Genomic DNA, 26316 nt, shown 5'->3' on the forward strand with positions numbered 1-26316 from the left:
TCTCAGGAGATTTATGCAAATTGTGGCGCAAAATCAGTGCACGATGTATAAATATCGTGCTGGTCGGTTACACCGCTTTTGACTCCCGCCAAGCCCCCTCGAAACGTCAAGAGGAAGACTCAGCTTCACGTGCCGCTTGCAACTAAAAACATTTACCAGAAAAATACCAAGGGGAACAAATGAATATAATATCCAAAGAGTTACGTTCCCTTTCATAATTTTTTATCTAAAGAATCCTCCGTTTGTCCCTACGCACGTTTGCAAACAACGGTGTTGTAAATGTTTACTCAGCGTCTGCGTGCTTTCAATGTAGGAATTTTTTTTCCAACCGCAATCCTGAACGGAAATAAGAAATTGCGTACCCTCTGCCATTCAAATTAATTTCAAGAGGATTGAAGCCACCGAATTAAGTTTTACTTGGGTATCTCAATTCAGTGATGGTGGGATAGTCATCTTGGTCCAAAATAGTCCGTGAGCGAACGTGATCGAGCTATTGGAGGTTAATTCCAATTGCGTAGTAGGCTGGTTAAGAGTGCTTTCTCATTGAAACGGACGTGATGTTTTTTAAGAGTCTGCCAATGAGTTATTGTGCATGTGGAGCATAGTCAAATTAACCTAGTCTTGATCAGCCACATGTGCGAAGATAAAATAACTTGTTAAGTATCTTTCCTTGCTCGAAATCAGGATTTGTGACTATTAATGCGCCGTGTAGGCACCGTAAGGGGGACTAAGCCCGGGAAGGGACAAGATTCAGACACCCGGTCGGTCTGACCGGACCAACCAGGATCACTGATTTATATAAGAATGTAAGTATTTAAAAGCGGCACATAATTGGCATTCTTAATTTAATCATCTACATGTAAGTATTCGAGTACATCTGTATTCCGAACATAGAAGGCTTAGAACCTACCCGACCTAAGCAGGGAATGTAATCAAACCTACCACCTAAACAGAGGAAGGTTTTCTCTAAAATCTCAGACAAATAAAAACGAATCACAAATTCTACCGAACTCGGTCGACAACCAAGACAAGAGAGAAAAACGATCGAAGGGATGACCGTCAGCAAACGAGCTGCCCAGGAAGGTCGGATTGTCGGCGAAGAAAATGGCTGCGTTCTAAGGCAATTTTTTTTGTGTGTGTCAGGTATTTCTACTTTTATTTGAGAAACCGACCGACCACATCACAGAAACACCCGCTAACCGAGTCATGAGAAGTTCGGTCATGATAGTAAGTGTTCTAGGGTTGGTAGATGTTTTTTTAACCTTTGTTTAGATATGCACAATTTCCTGCAGGTCGACAGCAGTGAACGCGAATTTTTAACAAGTGGCACAAATCTTATGAGGAGTCGGCATCGAATGGCATTAGTTGTTCAAAGTCAGTCCTTTTCGTGAGATAAAAAAAACGTAATTGCAAGAATTCTTCATACATTTTTACCGGACATCCGGTCTTAGGTGCTACCGGCTTTTTATGACTTTAGGGTGTGCGTTAAATCGGCTTTATTCTGTGGATTTCAGGCTTGTGATCTGGGTTTTAGCTTCTAAGGAATTTCCTGGTTTCTTCCTGGAGATGCTTCTGTAAGCGGGGGCTAATTTTGGCCCAGGCCCCAGCTCAAAATGCAAACAGCCCAAATTTCACTTTACAGAGGCAGATATTGAAAAACAAACATGGGTGCACGAGAAAAAATTCTTACTTCAAGTGACCGGGACCAGGATGTGATTGTTCAAACACAGCTACCCTGTGAAAGAGCATGCCACATAGAGAACCACCTTTCATAGCATAATAAACCCATTACCGACACAGTCAAATACTGCTGGAAACCTTTTAGTCGAACGATAACGCTTTAGAGCACCATTAATTAATAGTATCAAACTAAGATAAGTTAATTTATAGGAGGTAAATGATGACATGGTTTAGTGACGTATCATTGACGTACGTAGTTATGGCAGTATAAACAGGGAACATTCCACCAGCATTCCCGGCTTTTCGTTGCGAATGACTGGTGTCGAACTGGTGGCAACAAGATTTGCCGAAACTCGACTGAACGGCCACACATACAGTGATGATCGCAATAAAAGTATCGACGAGCGTTTAAACATATCCAGTTTTTCATCGGAACAGACAAAGCATTCTTTGGTTGCCGCAAGGCTGCCCCGATTAAAAGTGGGTGCCGATCGCAGACGTCGTTGTCTAAATTATGTATTTGAAAAACATGATTATCATGGATATTGTAATTATCGTGTCTGGGCTTCACACTAATGTGAATTAAGTATGTAGATAACATTTAAATCGGATAACAGCTGCTTGATAACCTTTGAAACCTGTGAACAGGCTCCGGCTGGAAGGGACTGACCGCGGCTGGAAGAACTGACTTACAGTAAAGTGGCCGACGGGAAATAAGCCGGGGCTGGGGAGAGTTTGTTCACAGGCTAAAACCTTTACGGTCACTTTGCATACGCGTGGGTGCACCCTCAGTGCGAAACCGTACTGTCCAACGGTCCCTTTCATTAATAAACTCTAAAACCTTGGGTTTTATTTAACGGGAAACAAGACAACACCCGGTTCTAATCTCTATTCATAGATTAGAGATACAGTTTTTCTTTTTATTTTCGATTTGGTACAACCTGTTACGGTTTCTATCATTTTACATCCCTTTTCTTGAAAATGTTCCAAGATGTCTATATTCTGAATAGAGTCTTTCAAAAACATTTATTTTAACTTCTTTGTCGGCAGTTGAGAAGGACTGAGCGAGACTCTTTCTCTAGAATCTTTCTAATTAATTCCCTCTCCTTACTAGAGTATCCGTCCGATGATTGGTGAACAACGAGTTGCAATGGCATGGATGTCAAGCGCAGCGCTAGCTCTAATTGGTCAATAGTTTCCGACATGGCAACCCTACGCGAGAAAATTTTGAAAAATCCCTGTTAAGTTTAACTGGAGAAAAGATTGCTCAGAATTGATCAATTTTTGAGTTGTTGATCCAAAAAAGAAAAAAAAAATACTGCAATCTGATTGGTTGGGCGGAATTTTCCAATCCGGCCAGCCACGTCGGGCGCAATTTGTCGTAGTAATTTATTTTCGTGCCCGAATTAGCGGTAACCGTCAATCGTTTTCTTTTTTTTATTTATTTATTTATTTTATTTTATTTTATTTTATTATTATTATTATTATTGTTGTTATTATTATTATTATTATTATTATTTTAGTTTTATATTTTAACGGTACAATAAAATACATTACTTGCAATACTACATACTTACACTAATAACAATACACTATATCACTTACGGCTAATTACAAAATTTACTTACGTTACTTACAATACTGGCTACTTACACCACTGTCAATTACGATAGTATTCTTGCACTATTCGCATCCTTTTTTTCTTAATTATTATTTTACAATGACACATGATGTATACATGTAGTTTTTTTTTTCCCCTATATGTACAAGATTACAGTTAAATAATAAATATGAAATTAATTTTTTCCTCTCTATGTACAAGCTTACAGTTAAATAATAAATATGAAATTGAATATTAATTAACCATAAATATCAGCAGCATATAAAATTAAAGTGAAGAAGTCCACGTGCGATAAAATTTCGGAAGTGATTTTTTTGCAGTCACGATCTCTTTAAGAATTTCAAGTTTTCCGGGAATGAACGATAGAAAGTTTTGAAAATCTAGAGCATCAATTTTCCTGTTATTCCACACTATTTCGTTGTTAGGATTTGTTTTGGAACCGATGCCCGTTGAGATTTTGAACTCGCACCAATAATCTAACACTTTTTTTTATAAAATGTGGGAAGCTTATCATCAAGGTCTTGTACACTTGCTGCAAAGCTATACTTTGTTAGGAAGGCAAGATCGCCATGTTTGTGCAAGAGCTGGTTAGGGATTTTTTTCCAGGAGGCTTGTGACTCGTCTTGAATTCTGTTGACCCAAGTTATTTTGAGCGCTTTTCCATGATCTCAAAATCACACATTTTCAATCCGCCGTTTTTCTTTTCTCCAATTATGGTATTTCTTTTGATTTTAGGGGGCTTCCCTGCCCAAATAAAGTTGAAAATTAGCTTATTTATTTCTTGGATGTAGTGATCTGGAACAGGGAGCACGGAAGCTTAGCAACTTATTTAGATCAGTATCCCAGATGTTTTGACTCTGTTAATCTTTCCACAAAGAGTTAGATTTCTTCGTTGCCAAGTGTTTAGCATTTTCTCGAGGTTAAGTATTTTTTCACTGAAGTTCAGTCTGTCAGCGCTTTCTTGGTTGTAAGAAAAGAAGACACCAAGGTCGTCGATAGGTTCATTTGGCTACTAAAAACCAAAAGGTTCATCTTTTGTGCCTGTTTTATACTTCCATCGACAATTGATCAACGCAGGTTTATCTCTATTCTTTTTTAAATGGCAAGGTAAGTCACTTTAATTAAATCAATTGAGTGTTTTGAAGTTTAGAGAGTTTGTTTGGCTGTTTGTAGCTTGGTGCTCAGTGGCGCGTAATCCTGTGTTTCTCTCGCGGTACAATTTTAAGTAAAAGGGGAGTCATTTCAATCGAGTTTACCTCTCTGATCATTGCTTTCTTTAAGAGAATTTCTGTGGTACGCACTTACTGAATTTCGTCCCTTTCTGCTGTTCAGTTAACACTAGAAAAGTCTGATTTCAAGTGATTCACAACGACTGACAGGAATTGTTTATGAAGTACAACTTCAAACTTTGAATTGGAGAACTTGACTGGTGAACTAAATGCAACTAGCATAAGGTAATTCGAAATAAATTTAACTGGCAAAAAATAGTGAAACCACACGCTGAACAATTACATGCTAGGAATTCAGCATTTTTTGAGTTTCAGATCTAAGAAAAACGGTTAATGGTTAACTTATTGCAACCAGGAGCTCTGGTTTTAAGCTTGGCTAAATCTATATATTATGCTTGGTCCTTTTTTCGATTGAGAAATTTTTACGCCGATTCCGTTTACGCTTGTGTTTAGAGGGACGCTTTAGCTCGGTGCTTTCAACTGTCTGTGAAGAACGCATTTTTGACTACAGCTGGGCTAGACTGATCGATTTTGGTTGATAAAAAGCAGGGAAAAGATAACTAACGAGTTGACATTAAAGCTTATCAATAGCTTTAAGTTTAATTAAGCTTAATGTGTGCAGGCCGGCATAACACGATGAATGAATTTGGTTGCCATTAAAAGTGACTTCATAGCCTTTAACATCAGTCAATAAATTTTGAATAAATTTCAAAGGCAGCGTTTCTAGACTTTGTGGAACTAACTTTCATTCCATTAGCTTTTGAGAACAGTATAACGTTGAATCACTTTGCCAACCCTATGAAGTTTGCACTTAGCTCGTATTAAAACCCTTTGACGCCCAAGTAGCCATATACGGCCACTTAATTAATGGTCGTGCTTTTTGTACCACTTGTGAAGTCATCAATTTAAATGTCACCAGATATTATTGATAAGCAGATGGTAGTGCTAGGCTAGGCCTTTCCCCACAATGGTCAGGTTTAGATATCGACGACATTCCGACGTCGCAAATAGAAAACCAACGTTATCAGTTTTGGTTCAAAAACGGTGGTAAAATGGTTCACTATGCCTATGATTGATCAAGGTCTATTTCTAGGCTTCGCCCATAATTAACATCCAACTTTTCACGGCAGCCAGAAAGAACATGCAACGCAAAAGGTAGCTAGAGTAAAAGGACCGAGAAAACAAGAAAGGAAAGGGGCAACAAGCAAAATTTGAGAACGGTTAATTACAAAAAAGTCCAAATTTTGGCTTATGCGCATGCTCAGAATTGAAATATTGCTCAATTTTGTACCTAATCCTCGAAAAATCTCTCCTTTTGGTAAAAAAAAAAAGTTTTCTTAGCAAAACTTAGGCTTATTTAGCGTCATGGCAGCCAAAAAACCTGACTAAACGGTTGAAAACGGTATTTTTTGGCGAAAGTTTGGTATTCAAAGGGTTAAAGAAAAGAACAAATTTTCTCCAAAACTTTCTTTTTCTCCATAATTCCGTCCAATTCACCATTCTCAGCCTCTAACGAGCAAAATCTGGCTCGATGAAGGAGTTCATACATTTTTGGTGAACCGAGCTGGAGGTCTGTATGGGAGAATCTTGACCGAGGTCGTGAGTAGAGACCGAACGCAGTAAGGTCTGTACACACGACTGTGGTCAAGATTCCCCCACACAGACTGACTAAGCTCCGTTAATAAGATGTTTATTATATGGCAAAAAAGAACAATTTAATTCGTTTAATGTATCTGTTTTGTAGGGAACTGACATTTTGCATGCGAATGGCGATGAGCTGAACTTAATTCTCCCAAAGTTTGCTCGTCCTCTTTACATTTTCGTTTTTTCATCAGGCGTTTTGGCACTTCGATAACTAAATATTGTTAGAAGAAAGTAGTTAATACTTTTGTATTTTAATTTGCAACTTTTTCACCGCAAAACATTACCGGTCTAGATGCAAGTCTAGATGGGAAAATCTAGACCGCTCGCAATATCGATTTCAGCCAATCAAATTCATGAATTCGGTAGTTTTCAGTCCTTGTGAGACACAGCCATATAATAGACTGGGTTTGATTCCGGCCACCAATCCTGCATTTCCCCGTCAAAGTACTTTTGAAAACACTAATGTACTTTCTGCCCCTTATCGCCGTAGCCTTTTCCTTTCCTTTTAGACCTCAAAATGTTTTCGTCGCTATGCTCTGCGGATTTTGTGTGCGGCGCTGAGTCTGGGCTTTCATTCTTTTAGTCGCTGTGATTGGTGTGCCCCGTCATTTCATGATTTTGCTGCGAATAAGTAACTTGACCACGAAATTTCAATAAATTTTTCTCTATCTGTCAAACGTTTTCCATAATTATGTTTTAAAAAGGGAGAGACGGCTCTTTTTATGGGTTTACCGGCGCAACAAAGCACTTGGGATGTTGGAAGACGGCACTCGAAAAGCTTGTCAGTGACTCGCCCAACGGTTCGCGATTTGCAAGGTTTTTTTCTTGCCCTTCCAACATTTCGCGTGGTTTATTGCAACGGTAAACCCATGAAAACAGACGTCTATTGCTTAAACAGAAAACAATTAGAGAATTAATCAGGGTAGCACTTTGACGAAAGGAAAAAAGATACGTGTGTCACGCGGTTAAACGTACGCTGTCTCAATAAGGTCTGACAGGAAAAATCGCGTTAGTAAAGAAAATTACCGTGCATTAACCGGCGTAGAAAAAGGCACATTTGGGAATCCATCGAGAAGTAAAAAGGAGAAACTCAATCTTTTCGACACCAAAGTGCCGGTAAACGTGAAACGCGTGGAAACACGTTTTTGGTTTAAAATTTCTAGGTGAATGCATTGTCCAGATGAGGTGGCCGAGTGAATCTCATCCTCTTCGATTTGTAGAAGTACAGATATATATATATTTTTTAAAATATTAAGACAGTTATATTTTTCTAACTGAGGTCACTTGTCAGATACTTTGAAATGAATATAAAATTCAGCTTTGTTTAGTTTATCATCTTTACGAAGAGAATATGGAACGCACAAAATGGAGTTCGATCAGCACTTCCCCGTGTTTGAATCACATATCGTTCCTTGTCCCCCAACCTTATATATTCGCTCGATCGTTCACTTTCTTGTCTTAGTTGACTCGTTTATTTGTTCCTTGCTCGCTCGCTTATCCGTTCGCTTCCACAGGAACTAGCTACGATGTCAAATTAGGATGTAATGTTTCTGATTGATAACGACTATGGGGTGTAACTTTTCTATGTTAAGGTGAATACACTGTATATTTTTTTGTACACAGCCAATTAGTAGCTAATCTCAAAAATCGGCTAAAGAACATTCACTCAGTCACAACAATGATTCTGGTAAGAGTTTAATATTGTCAGTAATTAATTATAAAGAAACCAACTTTAAGAAACAAATGCGACGAACTGTGCGATAAATTCAGCTTGCCCAATTCTGACGTAATAATTCTTAAATTATTAATTTTTTCTATATACGGTAAATAATTTTTAAAGCGAGAATTTAATCATTTCTTACGGCATTTTTGTATATTATAAATAGCGATAACACACATTTTCGTTCTGTTTATGTGCATCAGTGTTTATTGGGCGTGCATTTCAGAGAAATAAAGGGGGGTAGTTAACGAAATGTTAAGCACTTCTGAGTGTGTACAATTGAGATCGCAATTCGAATGGCTAAAAACGAAGCCGTTGAAGGGTAGGATTAAAAACGGAACGATATTGAAGAGGATCGCATTTGCTAAACTCTGCTGATTTCTGTCAGCTGTTTTAAATATCTAGATCCTCAAACAGCATAAAATTATCCATACTTTTCCTAAGAATCAGCTAAGGTGTAACGTGACATAGCCTTATAGGCGTCAGGCTTCAAAATGATTGAATCGTAGACTCATCGTCATAGAGAAAGTTTAAGTTGTTCGAGGATTAAGAGTGTGTCATTTCTTGGGATTCTAACAGCCAGATGGTTAGTCAGTAGTTTCGGCGCTCAACTCTTATCCGTAACAAGAACTACTAGTTTAAGACTGCCGGGATGGTATACCGTGGCAGTTACAGGTTATACTCGTTACCCAAGAGTCTCTTGCGTTAACAAAGTGTTGGTAGAAACACGAGGCTATTGACCGTGCTCTAGATCGAGTATCTCACGACGGTGACTTCCCGATCTCAAATCCACTGAGATGTGAATACCTCCACTGCTTAACTGACTGAACGGGAGACTCTCTTGAAGACACTCTTGGATCAAGCAGGCAACACAGCATATCCATTGCCTAGAATGGTGACATGACAAACTCTAGGGAAGATTTTTCACCTTTGCCATTAAACTGTGGAAATCTTTTCACCAATTTCTGTCTTTATGGGCTTTGGAGATTTCTTAGTAGAACAATGCGCGTTTGCGGTTGTTTCGCCGGGGCATGATGAACTTGCCTGACCACTCCTGTCATTAAAAATGGAAAGATAAGTGCCAGTCTGCACCTAAGCCGTACTAAGGCAGGTTTAAAAGCTTTTAGTATCTTCTAAAACTCTCTCCATTTTTCTCTACTCCTATTTGAACTTGGTTTCCTGAAATTACAGTTCTAAAAACACACCGATATATACCAACGATCGATCCAACAGGAAATTATCACTACCACTCATGGACTAGCATAATTTTAAAGTATCAACTAATGCACTCTACTATAGCTAAATGGCACAGGTAGACGAAGTTAAAGAATAAAATACAGTTAAGCAAGAACAAATAGCCATCTTTCAAGGAGGAGGGCTGGGCGGGTGGATTTACGCTTGAATTTACAACGGAAGAGTCCTGCTGTGTCCCCTGTTCCAGGCAATGACAGAAGTGAGTTGGCCTGCTTGCCTACGAATAATGGACACCACAAAGCCCTTACTTGGCTACGACTGTGGTTCAGTGATAAAACGACATGGGGACCATAGCGTAACAGCTGCACGACATCTTTTCCGTGACACAAGGGTTTTCGCCTACGGGAGGTTTGTAATCGATCAGTATACGTAATAAAGCTATGTTGAATGTAATGTTTCTTTAATAAATACTCACTTTTTCTTGGGAGAAAAGAACTGTTTCATCACGTCCTTAAACTTGCGCTTCTGTTTTACGCTGACATCGTCAACATGATTGTCTATTTCAACAGAACCTTCGTTAGGTGTGTTTTCCATTTCCGCGGACACCCAATCGCCCCAGCTTCTCCTGTTCAACTGAGAAAGCTTTCGTTTGGGTTCACTTGTGCCAGACACATTTGTTAGCGAGTGACTAAGTTTGTTTCTTTGGTCCGATAAAGTTTTACGAGTCCTTCTATTGAGGGTGTTGGAAGGTGAACTACCAGGCGTTTCAGAAACTCCAGAATCTGCCAGACTCTCTTGAGAAATACGTGACAAACTCTTCTTGCTTCCAGATAAGGGTGAAGACCCTCCGGAAACTACACTAGAGGTCCTTGAACAAACCGAATGTCGAACATTTTCAGATGGTCTTCTCCTTGATAGGAGAAATTGTTGCCTTGGTATCCAAATTTCGGAAGAATGCTCAAGTGTGTTATTCTTTTCTTTTGTCAAACTAGGGTCTGACAACACTTTGCCTTTTATCTTATTTTCGTGTTCTTTTAATTGCAAAGTAGAGAGGTGCCCTAAAGAAACTGGCCGAGGTCTTGGAGATGTAACAGCATTTTTCCTTAAACATTTCCTGGATGGACTACACGGTGGTGTAACATCCTTCTTGACATTTCCATTTTCATCTTCTGCATTCTCCTGCCTTGAAACAGTCCCACTTTCCTCCATGCAGTCCTGGCTTTTGTCATTTTCTTTTGAAAGGGTGTCCATTTCACCCTGACTTTCTTGTTTGAGCGGTTCCTCTGTGGACCGCCGCCATTTTTTGGACCTCCGTTGCCAGTTCCGTATCAAATTACCAGCAGCCACTCGAAACATGCTTTGTCTGTGTAAGGGAAAAGTAAAACAAACAACATTACAGCGTGCCGATTTTTACCAAAAATAAGAGATTTTGCAATGGTAGGAATTATAAAAAGTTTAGTTGATGTTCATGTTGGAACTCTTCCCTTTCCTTCCTTATTTCACTGAGCAAATTTCAGGATAATTTGTGCCCACCATAGACAATGTTTGCAGACATGATTTCTGTTCGCTCTCACATAGTTTTATTTCGAGGTTTTGGAGTTTTTCATTCCACGTTGCAGCTCCTTTTGTTCTAAAGGGCAACCTTGTGTAAATGTAGTTCATTCCGAATTAATCATTTGAGACGCACCCTGAATTCTTGTTATCTTTTACATCGTCACTGTCTTCCTCTTCAATGGCGGCGAACTCCTCGTGGGTGTCTCGTTCATAGTATGTTTCTTTGTCTCCTATACTGGCAGGCCGAGACAAGGTGGGGGATTCTCTGTTTAAAAGGAAAAGAAAGACCATTAGTTTGAGGATGAACTTTTTGTGTCAAACGTCTTGTTTCTGTTGCTGTAGAGTTATTGTTGTGTTTTTGGTTACTGATGCTAGTGACGTATTACTAACAAAGTAGGAACTATTTATATGCAGGGTAGTAATCTAGGGTTTTATGCTGCATCGATGGGAAAGTGAAAAAAAAAAAAAAAACATTATCACTTCCACAGTCGTAGTTGATGACATAAACGTACGTTTGAACGTTAATCGCTAGCAAGAGCAAATCGTTCTTATTGGTCCTGATAGTTTTCAAAAGCAATTATACCATAAGTCGTAGTGCAAGAAAGATTGTGCTTCATCTTCTAGAAGTTTCTTGGTGAAGATTGACCAATATATATTCAGTGCAAAGAACAATATTTTATTTTTAGAACAAGATGCAAACAGCCGAATTTGTTTTGCTTGATATACGAGGCAATTCATCACGAACGTATAACAGCAAACACTAAGAGTAACCCTAACCCGGGAGTTAACCGACATCGTTGAACGCAAAGAAACCCAAAATTACGCAATAATTCAACAAACAACCACATCGAAGTATCTTGCAAAACTCACCTCTCTTCTAAAATAACAGCTTGAGACGTAATACGCTCAGGCGATCCATCCTGCGAGCAAGTATTGCCTGGTCCAGCGGAATCTAGGGACAGGGCCGAGACGCTGTTTGCTCCCACAGATCCTCTGTGAAAAGAAACACTTTATTGAGTTGATGTACTTGCCTGAGAGTCTCTGCAAGAGGTGCAGTGATTAAGCTTTGTGATCCGATGGAGTTACTCGCAGTTTGCTCACGACATCAAATTGTTAAGTGACATGGGCTGCCACTTAAAATTGTCATGTCTTGTCGAGTGAATGCACTGTACACTACTGTTGTTGCCACTTGCTAAGTAATCAGCAAAACATGGGTAAAGAACTTTCAAATGAGATGCACACCTATCATTCTCCTGAGAATTCTGCCTGTTCTTCTGAAGTTCTTTTCCCTTCTTCTTGAAGGACCTAGGAATAAGTTAAATCAGGCACAGATATAAGTAAATTAATTTTCTTGGACTATATCAGTGGCTTGTGACCCGATATTACTTGCTAGTTTGCGTACTTGAATGACAATAAAAACAATTGTGACAGCGCAAGACGTTATCCTTTTTAGGATTTAATTTTAAAAAGTTTTAAGCATAAGACACCTTTTCAAGATGCCCTGCATAAAAAAATAAAATAAAATAAATAAATAAATAAATGAATGAATAAATTAAAAAAAATAAATAAATCGATCAACTCTCAAAAATTATTTTGATGTCTCTACGACAAGAAAATTATGAAACTCTGTAGGAGTAGTCGCGGCCATAACAAAGTAATTTTGTCACAGAGTAAATCAACTAACTTTCTCTTGAAGCTTCGTCGAAACTGTGAGTTGTTGGCAAGCTTGCCAGAGCTTTGAATGGAATCATTTAGAATATTAATCATCTGCTTCATAGTTTCTAAGGCGTTCTCTATGTGGAAACTGTCAGGATGTCCTGCATCAGTGTACTTTGAAAGTTGCTGTGAAAACGATAAAAAGAAAACATGAAAACTGTCCTTTCAGTTACAGTTAATTATAAGCTTAATGACGATTAAATTGATTTGCGATAATCGACTCATGGAATTTGAAGCCCGTTTGTTTTTCAAGTTATTGCAAAGCTGAGGCCATCTATGGACAGTGTGCTTGGTCCCAGCCAAGGTCATAACTTTTTATCCAAGCAAGAAAAACCTATTCCATAGCAGGACATGGTTACAGCTTTCTCTAACATTTGTTAAGATTTTTGCCCGGCCAGGCAGTCGATATTGACGATGATACTTCTTAACGCCACAGATGCCTGATAATTTGTAATACATATTCGTCGATAAAGACAATAGAACAGGTTGCAATATGAAGATTATACAATAAGCATTCTAAAAATAGACCTACTCGAAGAAGAAGAACGTATCGAGGAAGCCGTTGAATTGGAGTGAGCAGAAATGCGGGTAAATCTAGTCCTTCACATTCTGACTTTGATGAGCAATTCTAAAAGACAAGAAAAAGATTCATATCAACTTTATCAATACCAAAAGACATCTTATCTAAAAAAAAAAAAAAACTAAAAATAAAATAGTTCGAAAAGAAAGAGATAAATGTTCCAAAAAAAGTGAAACCTGAATATATCAAACAAAGATAAAAATATTTATTTATTATCTTTTAGCAGTCTTACCTGTAAGAATTTCCTAAATTTTTGAGATCCTCTTGAACTCTTGTTTATCACGCCAATTGCCTTGGGAAAATTGTTCACGTAATTGGAATAAATACGTAAGACATCGATCTGCGAATGCGAAATCAAAGCAACTTACGATCAACATATGAAACATCGGTACATGCTAAACAGCATGTGCAGTTGCGCCAGATACAACACAGATACTTTGACATGATAATTGTGATCTACAATGACTTTCATGATCATGTGGCTGATTTCAGCATGATCGCTGAGGATCAGTAGCAATTGCTCTAGGCCTGGCCACAGTCAATAGAGGAAATAATTAAGAAGCCCGGTAAACATCAAAGAAGCAAACAAACAAGCTAAGATTTATGTTGGAAGGTCCTTCTTTTGTTTTATGCACATAGACTATGCATAAATTACACAATCGAGATCATGCTTCTATTAGTTAGTTGTATGACACACACAACCACGTTTTGTGTTTTGCCAGGTTTCCTAACCATTCTCTCTATTAATTATGGTCTGTTCCGTGAAAGCGAACATAAAATGAAAAAATGGACGAAGTCCAGAGAGTTCATCGACTTCTTTTTTTAATACAGGTCAGGTAATCATGACGATGCTACAATAGCAAGTAATACCTTATAGCTAGCAATCGACTTATTTTAAGCCACTAAGTAAAGCACTTTGCAACATTTCAGAAAGGCAAGTGTGTTTGAGGCTTACGTGATAAGAGCCGCTAAGTTTAGTGAATATATCTCCAACAATTCCCTGTAACTTCCAGTTTTGAAGCCTTTCTTCCAAATCCTTCATGAAATGAGTGTGACTTGTCAGGATATGAACCAGCTCCCCTGGAAACAACACGCTAGAAGAAGGAGGGACAATAATTCGGAGAATTAAATGACGTGGCAACAGTGGTTAAATTGAAGACAATATAACAGAGGAATGGAAAAAAAGAGCGTCGTCATTGAGCAGATATCTCTCTTGGCGTACTGGCTACTTAAATCACAACTGATAAGGTTGTTTAACAGTGTTTAACATGGAATAGAAGGATGATTATTTAATGGCTAATTGTGTTTATCACATCCGAACTTTGTGAGAGTTATTTCGAAAGTCGAAAAAATAAAAACACTTTGAAAAGAGAAAGTGGCAAAGGAAGCAAGGAGCTAAAGAAAGTAAACCAAAAATAACAAGTTAATAACGTAATGTTGGATGGTCAGTTAGATTAGCATGCATGATATGTTTTTAGGGAAAAACAGCCATTATTGATATTATTTTTGAACACCAATACAAAGACATTACACTCACTCAATTTCTTTAGACGGAATTAAATTGCTTTCTCTCATTGGTTCCTCAAACACCTAAAATAGAATGGATCAAGGACATGATTAATGTATTACATAACTACTGAAGAGTTTCTGTAAGGCAAAATCTGTTAAGAATGTTAATTACCATGGCTTTATACACTGTATACCGGAAAATAAACGTTTATACCACTTAAGGAAACTTAATGCTCACATGAAATATAATGCGCATTGTCCTACATCTGGCCTGTGTAACTAACTCTACATTCAATTTATGTGATTAAATGAGTTTGTTTTCTTGTTTTTACCAGAAGCAACAATATAGGCAACACTGATAAACAGCAATGTGAATTATCCAATACTCGCATAACTTGACACAAATACAATTAACGTTCACTTTGATTTACGTCTCCTTGAGTATAACCGAACAAATCTCACCTCTTTAAGGGTTCTTAGGCAGGACAGATATTTCTTTTCTGTTTCCAAGATCTCCTTGGCAACCTGGTATCTCTTTTCTGAATCGAAAGAAAAGGACAGACACGTTGACTCACCACAAAACGTATAGACTGGTTGCACGGTTTTCTGTGCCGGATCAGAGAACCCAATCAAGTTATAATATCGTTTAAATGTCCCAGCCTTTTTTAATCTTTTGCCACTTTACACAAAGAACTTTTGGCACTCATAATGACGTTGTGCTGGTTTAAGTCATGGGAAGATCTTTCCATGGTCAACACTCAACAAGCTGAATGTAAAACACATGATCGATAATAACTTTTTAATTGCAATGGTAACAGACAAGCAGGCGGATGGATGTACAAGTATGTAATATCGATGGACAAAAAAAAAAACGTTAAATACTGAGGTAGATTCAAGTCGCATTCTGCTCTTTCTCTGCAACTTTAGTTTATAAGCTTATGCTATGTCCAGGTCGTTTATTTGCTAATTAAACATTTAATCACTCGTACTGCCTTTGTCATCTCGATTACTATCTAATCTCTAGTTTGCAACAATACATCCTCTATTTTGCCACGGTGCACTGGTTACCTAAGTCATTTCCTTTTGAATCAATTCTCACCGATTCATCAGGTTATAACCGACCAACAGTAAGCGTAAGCCATTAAACTCATGCGGGGACCCTGCGACTCAGGGGGTTTTTCTCTCAGGGTATCTCGGCAAACCAGAAAATGCTGCAATTCATGATGGATACATACCGTCTTTCTTGGTTCGCATACTCGGGGCCTGGAATGTAAAAGTGTTTCGTCTTTCAATTCGTCTCTCTCTTGTTCTTGGAGGTTCGTCGATAAATGCAGGGAGGACAAGGTTGGCTAGCATTTCATGCTTCGCCTTGGCTTGTACTCTGAGCTGATTATCTGCAACAGTAGACAACAAAATGTAAATGTTCGCTTGACCTTTGCATCTATGCACCACTCTTTCGATCATGCGCAGTTTGCGAGGTAGGAAACTAACAAATAAAACAGCACGTGCTCGTGAATGTTGGGTGTGTGTTTGTTCTCTTCTGAACTGAGTTGCGTGCGTTTTTTCCTCATAAGCTCTCAATACTAATAATCTTATTTTACAATTTATTTCGTACGAATTTAAACCAGCGAATTCTTAATCTTTCTTCTCTCCATCTGCTCGTTCCAACAAATGAAAATTGCATTCTTTACTCAAATTAACATTTTGGATTTAGCAGAAGCAAATATCCTTTTAAGATTTCCACTTTCCACTTAGACTTCTTAGTGCCGAGACTTTCTTGCTGTTATTGATATGATATCGTTTGGATGTCGATTTATGACTACCATACCTTGTGCACCTCGTGACACGGCTGTCGAGACAAAGCTGCCCTACTTTGTTTTAATCATAATCCCCATATGTAGCGAATGGTGACTTGATCCAAAAATACTTGTAAAATGGTACTTGAATTCGATACGATGGCGCGTATAAAAGCACTCACATGAGAAATTTCTATTATAAAAAGATGAACGCACGACAATTTTGCAGTGAAAAGATCTCTTTCTTCAACCTTTTGTGAGACCCACCGCGAGACAGAGGGTGTATTTGGTCATATAATTTTTATTTGAAACTTCTGTAAATTAGTTAAATACATGTAAATCTTTGGCCATAGCCTCCACTAGGGCAATAATGTACAATAAAAGCACCCAATAGCCATGTATTAACCGGGTGATAATTAAATATTCATAACATGTGTTCTAGTCATGCAATATTCGAGGGAGATACCAGATGGTTAATATTTACGTTATATTGATGCTTAGGATTCTTGCATTCCATGAGAAATACTGTTCTTTGTTTTTTGTTTTTTTTTTAATTGTGATTTTTGTTTTCTTCATGGGTTTTAAAGTGATATTTTAAGGGACAGGAGATTAACAAAAAATCTTGGAGAGAAACAACAGCGGCTTTACACTTACTGTTTATTGTCCTACTCAAGGGCTCATTTTATATACTTGAACTCAGTTGAAAGGGAGGACAAAATGACTTTGAAGTAAGAGAGTTTAAATCCTTGTAAGCTGAGTATTTTACGAAAACCTCCTTCTCTTCCGAATTTGAAGTGAATCAAAACGATCTCCGATCTTTTGTCTAGCTCTGTGACCGGCAGGGTCGGTAGTGCGTTTTCCAACTGATCTTGAGAACATGTATCTAGATATTCATTTAACCAAAGAATGAAAAAATATTAAAGATGACTGCCTCACCTAAACCGGCAGCCCTTGAATTTCTTCTCCTCAATCCCACAGGATATGCCAGTGACTGTGAATTTCGCCTTCTCGCTATGACCGTGAGAGCTGGTGCCTGAATAATAACAATAATGTCACAACACAATTAGCATTTAGTGTAACGGAAGTATGCTTGTCACCGCGCCCTTACCTCAAAGCAACAATTAGATGGGAGAAACGGAAGTTAAGGTAGATACACGCAATTTCTAACGAGACCACACAGAAGACTGAAAGGTCCGACAAGGATTCAGCCTGTGTAGCAAGCATTTTCGTGGGGTTTGGGAGCAAAGAAAGACCGAGGAACGGGATTTTTGGTGTTTTGCCTTCATTTTTCGCGCTGTAATGCTTTGCTCCCGAACCACACAGAAACGCTTGCTACGCAGGCTAACAAAAGTTCAGATGTTAAGACTAGTAACAATATTGCATAGCATACTTATTTCCACTGTTACGGCCAGTAATGATTTCGAGCCGTTTATACCAATGTAATCAGGGCCCAATGAAACAGGGAGCCTTTTACGAAACATTCACACTGCTTATTAATAAAACTACTGTGCGAATGCGTTAAAATACATCGCGACGGAAGCTTTACAGCCGACTTCAATACGTTGTAAGTCGCTAATGATGGACGTACAAACTTGAGTGAATTTGTTGTGCAACGACCGAGCGAAATCTCTAATATTGGATAACTATTAACTGCATAAATTATCTTAAATTATTATTCCCATCCCGCAGAGAATCATTGCGAAGATTTTTGGTAGTTTTGGATTGGACAAAAAAAAAATCATTTTTGAAAGTAGTTTGTGCAAGAACCTCAAAACTGTTGGACGCTGAGATTAAATGCAGAACAGACGCCAAAGAGTCTGCATGTAAATTCGGTCCTTACAGTCATACACCCACAGGAATAATATCCAATTCCGGTTCGGAAAAGGCTCAAATTAATGGACGATTTCTCGTCAGAAATTGCAATATAAAGTCCATCGACAGCAATCGTGGACTGCAACTTGAGGAGCTGTTAGCAGCTGAAATATTTTACAAGTAGCTTTGTGCTATAGAATAAAGGTCGCGTGCGTTGATTTACATGTACGTTTACATTTTAAGGTCCGTTACACCAAAGAACACCTGTTGCCATGCAAACGCTTAAAACATTTACAATATATGCTTACAGCTAAACAGGACGAATAAATTTTCAAGGTGAAATACACTACCAGTCCTGAGTGAATGGAACAATCGTCCTCTGATAATCCCAGCATATCTATTCTGTTCACAAAGACGTAACCTGTTCGATTGCTTGATCTTTCCCACAGCAAGAACGAGTGTTAAATCCCTTGTCGATTGTTGTAATCATTTGACTCTTAGCTGTTTGTCGGTTTACCGGCCGACAGGATACCGACCAATTTCAACCTCCAAACGACAGGAAGAACGCGGCTGAATACTTTCTCGCACGATGAAGTTCGTTATCTTCATCTAACCTTGTACATTTTAAACCACACTGTTTGCATGCTCGATGAACTTTATTTTCATGGCTCAGTATGAGGTATTAACACTCAGCATGACGTATTTTAAGATCACGTGACGAGAACGCCTTGTCAACCGTAGAGTGCTTTACGGTATGTTATTCACTGGCTGGTCGGCAACCGACAAAAACTATTTGTCAACAGAACATGTTCTCCTATGAGTGAAGTCATTTTGTCCGACTCATGCAGTTGACTTATTTAAATAAAGGTATTGAAAATACATAAAAAAAAAAAAAAAACCTTTCAGAAAACTCGTTAAAACTATCACGAGCTGTTGACGTTATGATGGCGCGAGCAATGGGAATTTACATTTTGGTAATCGAAATACGTAAAAGAATAATTTTTCTTTTCTAGTTCTCGCCATGTTCATTGGAAGATAAAGACAGCATTTTATTTCCATCTAGATCCAGTTACAGAAACGTGAAAACGCTTTGTTTTTTTCTCTAATAAAGGCTAACAGGCCATGGGTGTACAGTGACCGAGGGATAATTATTAGCATGCAGCTGATAAATCCGACACGAGTAGTCCGGTTACTTGTTACAAAAGTACCGTTTGCTGATAATGCTATAAATGAACTACCTCACCTTTTAAACATTAAGTGTCGATTTAACTTTGTCACAAGAGCCGTGAAGTACATGTATGGTGAAGTGAATGCCGCCTTTAGTAATATTTACCACCTCTAAGTTTTTGGTCTTTTTTACTAGGTACGTTTTGATATTCGGCACGCAACAAAAACAAAAACAAATCGAATTAAAAAACAAAAACCACACTGCTGCAAAATACACTTTAACATTAGCACCATTCTTGAATTCCAAAAACGTCGTAATAATCAAAAATCCCTTTGAAAGTAGAGCTTACTAAATTCTATATACAGTCTACAGGCCTGTAAATGACTGTAGCTATGTGTCCTCGTATGGCAAGGTAATACAACGTCATCAGCACAAAGGATGTGAAGTTAAGCAAGCTATGTATGGAAGTCTACTAATATCAAGGTAGTCGTTTTAGCAGCATCGATGCTTTTTCTGTGCAAGCACAATATCGACTTCGAGGTGGTCTGTTGTTTGGCCGGCCTGATGCTGGTTTCCACAAATGACACGAGAAACCAAGACGCCTTACAGCCTTCATTCTGTCATTGATTTGAATGAAATTAAAATACATCTAAGAAACAAAATAGTTTAATACAAAAAGATCTACTCTTATATCCACTGGTCGTGCACGTACGCTTAAAACCGAAGTATCCAAATTCACTTGAACAACAAGTACACATTATAAATATGGATACTCATTTTTAAAATTCCTTTCTTCTTTCGTACCCCAACGTTGAATAATCGTCATATTTCCCATTGAAATGTCTTTAATCTCATGGATCTAATGCATTTTGTCAGAAAGCACTAACTAAAACTAAAAGCCTGTACTTTTTGCTGCATGAAGACTAACATGCAGTAACATTTCGTGATCACGTATCATTTTGAGTAAGTGTTAATCAACTAATTAACACTTAATTTTCAACCAATCAGACGATAGGCTAGGTTGATACACATCGTCGATTTTCAAATCGGAGGTCCAAAAAAGTATTTCTATTTTATTTACCTTTAAGATATCAAGACCTTCACGTTTGATTTTAAGTGGTAAACATAATTCAGTATTACGAAAGAAACAGTCCCGGCCTCAGTTCTCTTGAAGGAGATTTATCAGTTTTCAAAGGATTAAATTAATTGTCCTTTCAACGAGCTCGCCTTTGTGGTTCAAGACCTGATTATTAATCTTCGATAGCATTAAAAAAACAACTATTTCTTTTTGCTGTTAAACAAATTGGCAGTCTTCTTGTCTCCCTTCTTTGTCCCTGACAACAACAGAAAGCTGATAATTCGTATAGTGTGATCGTCCGGGTGAGGGTAGTTCTGAAAAGATCTGTTGTTGGTGACCGACGTTTCGACAACCTGAGCGGAAGTCATCCTCAGAGTCAAAAGACGACTTCCGCTCAGGTTGTCGAAACGTCGGTCACCAACAACAGTTCTTTTCAGAACTACCCTCACCCGGACGATCACCGACTATACGAACTACTGATACTCCTGGGTTCAAACCATTTACTAGAAAGCTGATAACTCAGCAAATATTTTGTCTCCTCAAAATTAAATTAGGTTCGGTTTTTTTTGTAATATAGTGGTGCTCTGTTAAGTTTCCTGATCGCCATCTTGAAAACCAGTTGGATACTTGGACCACTTAGCACGATCACATTATTTTTTTAAAGATAGCGACAGAGTGACTGGCTACGTTTTAGCTGTTAAGTTGAGGGGCAGATGTTTTACTTAGGAAACAATAACGTTGCTTGAAAATACGATTTAAAGTGAAGTACAGCATGCTTCTCAGTAGATGTTCGTAGGAATCTGTCCCATTTTGGAAAAGTATTCAGGACTCGCGAGCATTGTCCTAACGCATTGAACGTTCATAGTCCCAACGGACGTTTTAAGCTGAAGTCAGTTGATAACTGTAATTAACGAATGAAACCGCAGCTATCCAATACAAACTTGCTTGAGTGAAATTATTCAGAAAAGAGCGACCTCAATTACCGTCCTTCTCTATCAAGTAAATTGTACTTAACAGAGATACGCTGCGGTCCTAACACGTAACTTTGCACTTCCTTTATAACTGAAATTCAGTCGCTCCTTTTCTCTATAATATCAAAGTTTACTGTTTTACGCATGAGCTTTGTTCTTATTCACATTCTTAACATAGCTGGAGCTATGTTATGAATTGCGAAAGAATCTTGAGCGCGAACATTTCAAATATGTAGATTTAATTAAACTTGTTAAATAACCTCAATAGGTAACTATGGGAAGTTAGAATCAAACGATTAGCTAAATCGTTTCTTTATAAGTCTCCTTGACAAAAAATCTAAATTCAACGACATTTTCAACTTACAAATTGTGCGGCTTTAGAGAATGAAACCGGCTCTGAGTTATTAATTTAATATTCGAGAATGAGTCTCAAACATTTTCAAAACTTTAATGTCATGTCGTGATCTAGAGCACAGGTGTATATTACAGTCACTCAAAACTGTAAGTCAAAAATTCCTAGGCCTACTGCAATGCTAAGGAAGGTTTCTACTCAGGTTTTATAGTCTTACAACGCATTTACCGTAGGCTCCAGCGGAGATCGAGCTTACAGTTATCGTTGACACAGAACTATCAATACCCGGAGAATTTAGTAATTGCAATGAGGACGAAATGCAACTTGGCGAGGTATTCATTAAAAACCACTTAATAGTTCCATATACAGAGAGAACTAAAATAGAGTAAAGAGAAAGAGGATGACACCTTACTTGTGAATTAACATCGACTGTTTCCTTAAACATTACTGAGTCGAGGACCCATTCCCTGGCAGCGGAAAAGTAATGGATGAATGACACGTTGAAGCGGTCAGTTCCATAGTTAGCCGTCATTACTTTTCATGCTCGGGTTCAAATTCGTCGGAATTTGAATTTAGCTCTTCACTTATGTTTATTTGTTCCCTTGAGGATGAAAACCAAGACGACGTACCTCCCGAGAGAATTGTCGAGTTTATATAAAATTTAAGTTTCTGTGTGTTCAACCGAAGTAACAATTGTTTACAAACAAAAGAATTAACTAGTAAACATCGGACGTGAAACCATTCAAAGTGCCGACGTGACGTCATAGCGTATTGTCGTGCTTTGCATCAGGGATAATGTGTACCACTGGTGCGGAAATGGGCTGAAAAGCGGAGGCTAGTTGTGCTCTTAGCAAAGATATGTGAACTTATGACATACATCGGTTCCATTGTGCAAGAACACTGATTTCGCAGAAAGCGGCATTCCTTTAATCTACACTGGCGAGAATAAAGAGTTTGCCTATTAACAGCCTACGTCTCAGGCTTGTGGCTAGCCTATTCACTACGATTTGCTTTACCTACTGCCACAGGAAGTGGGTCGATTTTCTGGGTCAATGTACTTACAAAATGAATACGACAGGAACAACATTTAGAGAGCTCACAAAACAAAGCTAAATGCATGTATGTCGGCAAGATACATATTTTTCGACGCATATTTTGGAACTGAAAACCTTGTACCAATAAACGAACAGAAAGACATTATACCTAATGCTCTTTTGATTGACTTGTTACCTCTACAATTAAAAGTTGTTTTACATGTTTCTAAAAAACGTCCATCTTTTGCTGACGTGCTGTTGACTGGATAGCTTCAGTTATGTCAATAGTTCATATTGAACAACGAAGTCGGTTCGTTTTAAGGAGTAAAGCTAATAGTGATGCGTGCAATATGGCCACTTCGCGTGTCGGCGTACACCTTCTATCCTAAGTCAACAAGATAACCGAATATTTTTCCTCTTTTGCCGATTACTCACGTACGAAACCATCTACAGTATGCTAATGATAACTAATTCTATGGCCATTGGCTTGTTCCCTGCGAAACTGATGACATCCGGTGTTAATATATGCCTCCCTTATTTTCCAATTGAATAGAGCAGGATCACGCCGTTACAGGCGGTTCGCGCTTTTGACCTTTTATTTACGAGCTTTATAGAACGATCCCCCGGGGGGCGGGAATCCCATATAAAAAGGACGGGGTTGCTCGTCGGAAATTTTGAAAAGAACCCCTGAGAAGTACCAAGATCCCGTTTTGTGGGCGTAGCTTGAAGTTTTTCTCTCCCCTAAGAGGTACGAATTCTCTCATAACACATCATCTCGTGTCATATTTCTTGAGCTCAATACAATAAAAGGTACCGCAAAAGCTCCCGCTCGGTGTGGACCTTCTGAGGCTGAACATCCCAAGAGGTACCAAAACCGCGTTTTTAACCTCTAAAAGGTACGACAAGCACCACCGTCCTTTTGATAAGGAAGAGGAAGTCCCCCCCCCCCCCGGAGAACGATAACCAGAAAAACACATGAAGCCTGCAATTCAGTTTTGAGTTTGTCTTTAACGATCAAACTCAAACTTTCTCACAAACATCTTAACCTGCCTTGTGCCTCTTTATTTTATTATCACATTTTTTGGTGTTTTTCTAGGAATAATTTTGAAGTCAACGGCATCGATAGCCTGTAAAGAAACGGCTCTCTGAATGGCTTACATGACAGTCACCTGTTAATTACTTCGGCTTCGTGAAAGCCGGAGGAGATTATTGCTAATAGTGTGAAACGCATTTGAGTTCATCAGTGGTTTGAACAAGTCCCAGTGAACGTTTTCAAGGTTAACCGTTTTCTTAGAGTCTTGCAAGTTATCAAGTGATATTGATACCTCACTTCCTCTTCGGTTGAAGCGTCTTGGGGCTGCTACGCTCGCTCTTCGATTCGCATGTACTGCCACTACGGAATCCCGCCGACCAGGGCGATACGCGGGCGCAGATATCTTGCGTCGTGGTTCATCGTGATGCTTCACTGGCTGCATAAAAATTAACAAAACGAGAACATCAGAAAAGTTAAATAATATTAGATGCTTTTCGTTGTATAAATAGCTTTTGCACTTCTGCTGATTCTGTGCTCCGTTGGCATTTTCGGTCCCGAGATGGCACAAAACCCTTTAATTAAAATTTGTAATTAAAATCACCATGATCAAGAGAAAATGGTCTCTGCCATGATGCATACCCATAGAAAGGGCTTTTATTCGTTATTCAAAGTTTGGCCAGCACTCTCTTAAAATATTAAGTTAAGTTTAAATTCCCCACGTTTTGGCAGCAAAAGATGACGTATACCCGACTGTGATGTTCTAGGACAAAGAAATTAAGTATGTTGTCTCTTAACCTTTTCCTTGCTAGAGAAACGTACTCCTATGCGGTCTTGTAGCTAATGGCAAACAACCTCCTTCACATTTAGAGAAGTAAGTGATGTTTTTTAATGATTGCCAAGGTATGCTTATAATAACTTAACAAAGTAAATTGTTTTGTGGCCATTTGAATTATATAATTAAAGATATTAAAATGCAAATTTTTGGGGTCATTTGATCATATTTTAATAAAATAATAACCTTCCTCGAGACTAAAACCAAAAAGCATACATGCATATAGACCTTTCACTCAGTTTTTTTATCTCAAGATCAAGAGTCCCTCAGGTGTTCGACGTTAACACTTACAAGGCCTTTCCTGCACCCTCAATTTGTTTTAGTTCTATCGCGCTGCAAGTTTACCTGCACCTCTGGCGCTCTCGAAAACCCGAAAGGGCAATACTACACAGGCAAATAACTTTAACCTGTTAATCAAGAAACCAGTACAACTGAATTAGTGCTCAAATACGCGTTGTTTTGACGCAAAGTAATGATTTCTCGCTGTTGTAATGACCTTTAATGCTCGCGTCCGAGATTTATGTCTGATAAGCATCACAGAGCCGTAGCTAGTAACAGCCAAACCGAGGCACTTGCTTCACACATTTTTTCGTTTTTGTTGTTTCTAGTCATTATAAACACCCTTAACACCTAGGAAGAGAATTTAACCATGTGCACTGCCTCAGTCATTTTTCATTGACGATGCCTCAGTCATATTTTTTTTCTGGCTAGGACCCCGCATCATCATGGAATGTGCTCTCAGCGGAACGCGAGTTTCATTCACATTGTCGACTTTCTACTGATTCGATTCGTAGATAGAATCTATAAAGATGTAGCCCTGTCAAGGTGTTGTACAACGAACTAAAATGAAGCGCCATAATCAGTTAAAAAACTATTAAATGCCAGATAGAACTTTGACGATCACATCACATTTGGTTTGCTTCGAATATACAGACCGCACTTATCAGGAAAAAAAAAACATAAAAAAAGGAATAAAAGCCATTTCAAGAAGATTTTCAGATCCTGATACTCTTCGAATAAATCATGCCTCAGATTAAACGTTTAAATCGTAGCTTTAATGCTTTCTGGTGAGCCATTTAAGTCAAAGATTGCGGCTGCTGGAACTTCATGAAAAAAGAACCGAAGTGTGTGCGTCCCATTTGGTGTTCAGGTGCCTTTTACACCCAAGACGTTTCTGAAGTGGCCTCTTAAGTATAATCTGTCAGGGATAACAATGACAGCTAGCTAATTTGCAACTTGGTTTGTAACAGAGAAGTGTAGATGACTAGGAAAACACCACTATGGGACGTTATTACCTATTCTTATCTAACGGAGTCCACTCAATCATTAACTAGCATGATGAATGCTCAAACCGATACTTGCTGAAGGCAATTACACTTATCAAATTTTCCCAGTTGGATAGATAGCGCATTAATTACTTGTACGAAATCTGAAATGGGTCTAGATAGCAGCTTCTGCTCCGATAAACAAACATATTCCGTCCGGTATTTCAATACATAATCGTGTTAGTCACGTGGAAAGTTGAAAGCCATTGGCAAACATGTATGACATTCGCCATCCCTTCCTAACTGATTGCTAAAATACTGAGTTATAACTTGATGTGCGTAGTTCAGTTTAGTTCTGCCAGGCACGAGAAAGAGCCGCCTAACTCAAGTAGTAATCTGTTGCAATTGCAGCTGACTTCGTATCTATTTAGAATAGCCATAACAATGCGGAAATAGGACAGAATTGTCAAATTTCTGGCTTATTTAGACAAATTCTTCTACAGAGCTATTGAAAGAATAAACACTTCG

At 38.5% G+C, this 26316-nt stretch overlaps 1 protein-coding gene and 1 long non-coding RNA gene across 5 annotated transcripts in view; one reads left to right on the top strand and one right to left on the bottom strand.

Annotated features, from left to right (window-relative positions):
- The first annotated feature begins 61 nt into the window (after positions 1–61).
- LOC149110735 (uncharacterized) lies at positions 62–24677 on the top strand. The gene is made up of 2 exons (XR_016207784.1): positions 62–806; positions 23755–24677. It is a non-coding gene; the product is annotated as an uncharacterized LOC149110735 (long non-coding RNA).
- LOC110057378 (uncharacterized) overlaps positions 7624–26316 on the bottom strand; it is a 38286-nt gene continuing 19593 nt past the window's right edge. For all 4 annotated transcript variants that reach the window (XM_089291152.1, XM_089291150.1, XM_089291151.1 and 1 more), the window contains 14 exons: positions 23984–24127; positions 17180–17276; positions 15683–15841; positions 14910–14986; positions 14476–14528; positions 13894–14032; positions 13171–13278; positions 12891–12986; positions 12327–12484; positions 11885–11947; positions 11513–11635; positions 10776–10907; positions 9564–10451; positions 7624–8948 (listed from right to left, as the gene is read on the bottom strand). In XM_089291152.1, coding sequence (XP_089147278.1) covers positions 8831–8948; positions 9564–10451; positions 10776–10907; positions 11513–11635; positions 11885–11947; positions 12327–12484; positions 12891–12986; positions 13171–13278; positions 13894–14032; positions 14476–14528; positions 14910–14986; positions 15683–15841; positions 17180–17276; positions 23984–24127 — 2355 coding nt within the window. In that variant the 3' untranslated portion in view covers positions 7624–8830. The remainder of the gene's footprint in view (positions 8949–9563; positions 10452–10775; positions 10908–11512; positions 11636–11884; positions 11948–12326; positions 12485–12890; positions 12987–13170; positions 13279–13893; positions 14033–14475; positions 14529–14909; positions 14987–15682; positions 15842–17179; positions 17277–23983; positions 24128–26316) is intronic.

Source organism: Orbicella faveolata, unplaced genomic scaffold, assembly GCF_042242905.1.
Source record: "Orbicella faveolata isolate gen_17 unplaced genomic scaffold, um_ofav_v1 contig_24, whole genome shotgun sequence".
NCBI lineage: Eukaryota > Metazoa > Cnidaria > Anthozoa > Scleractinia > Merulinidae > Orbicella > Orbicella faveolata.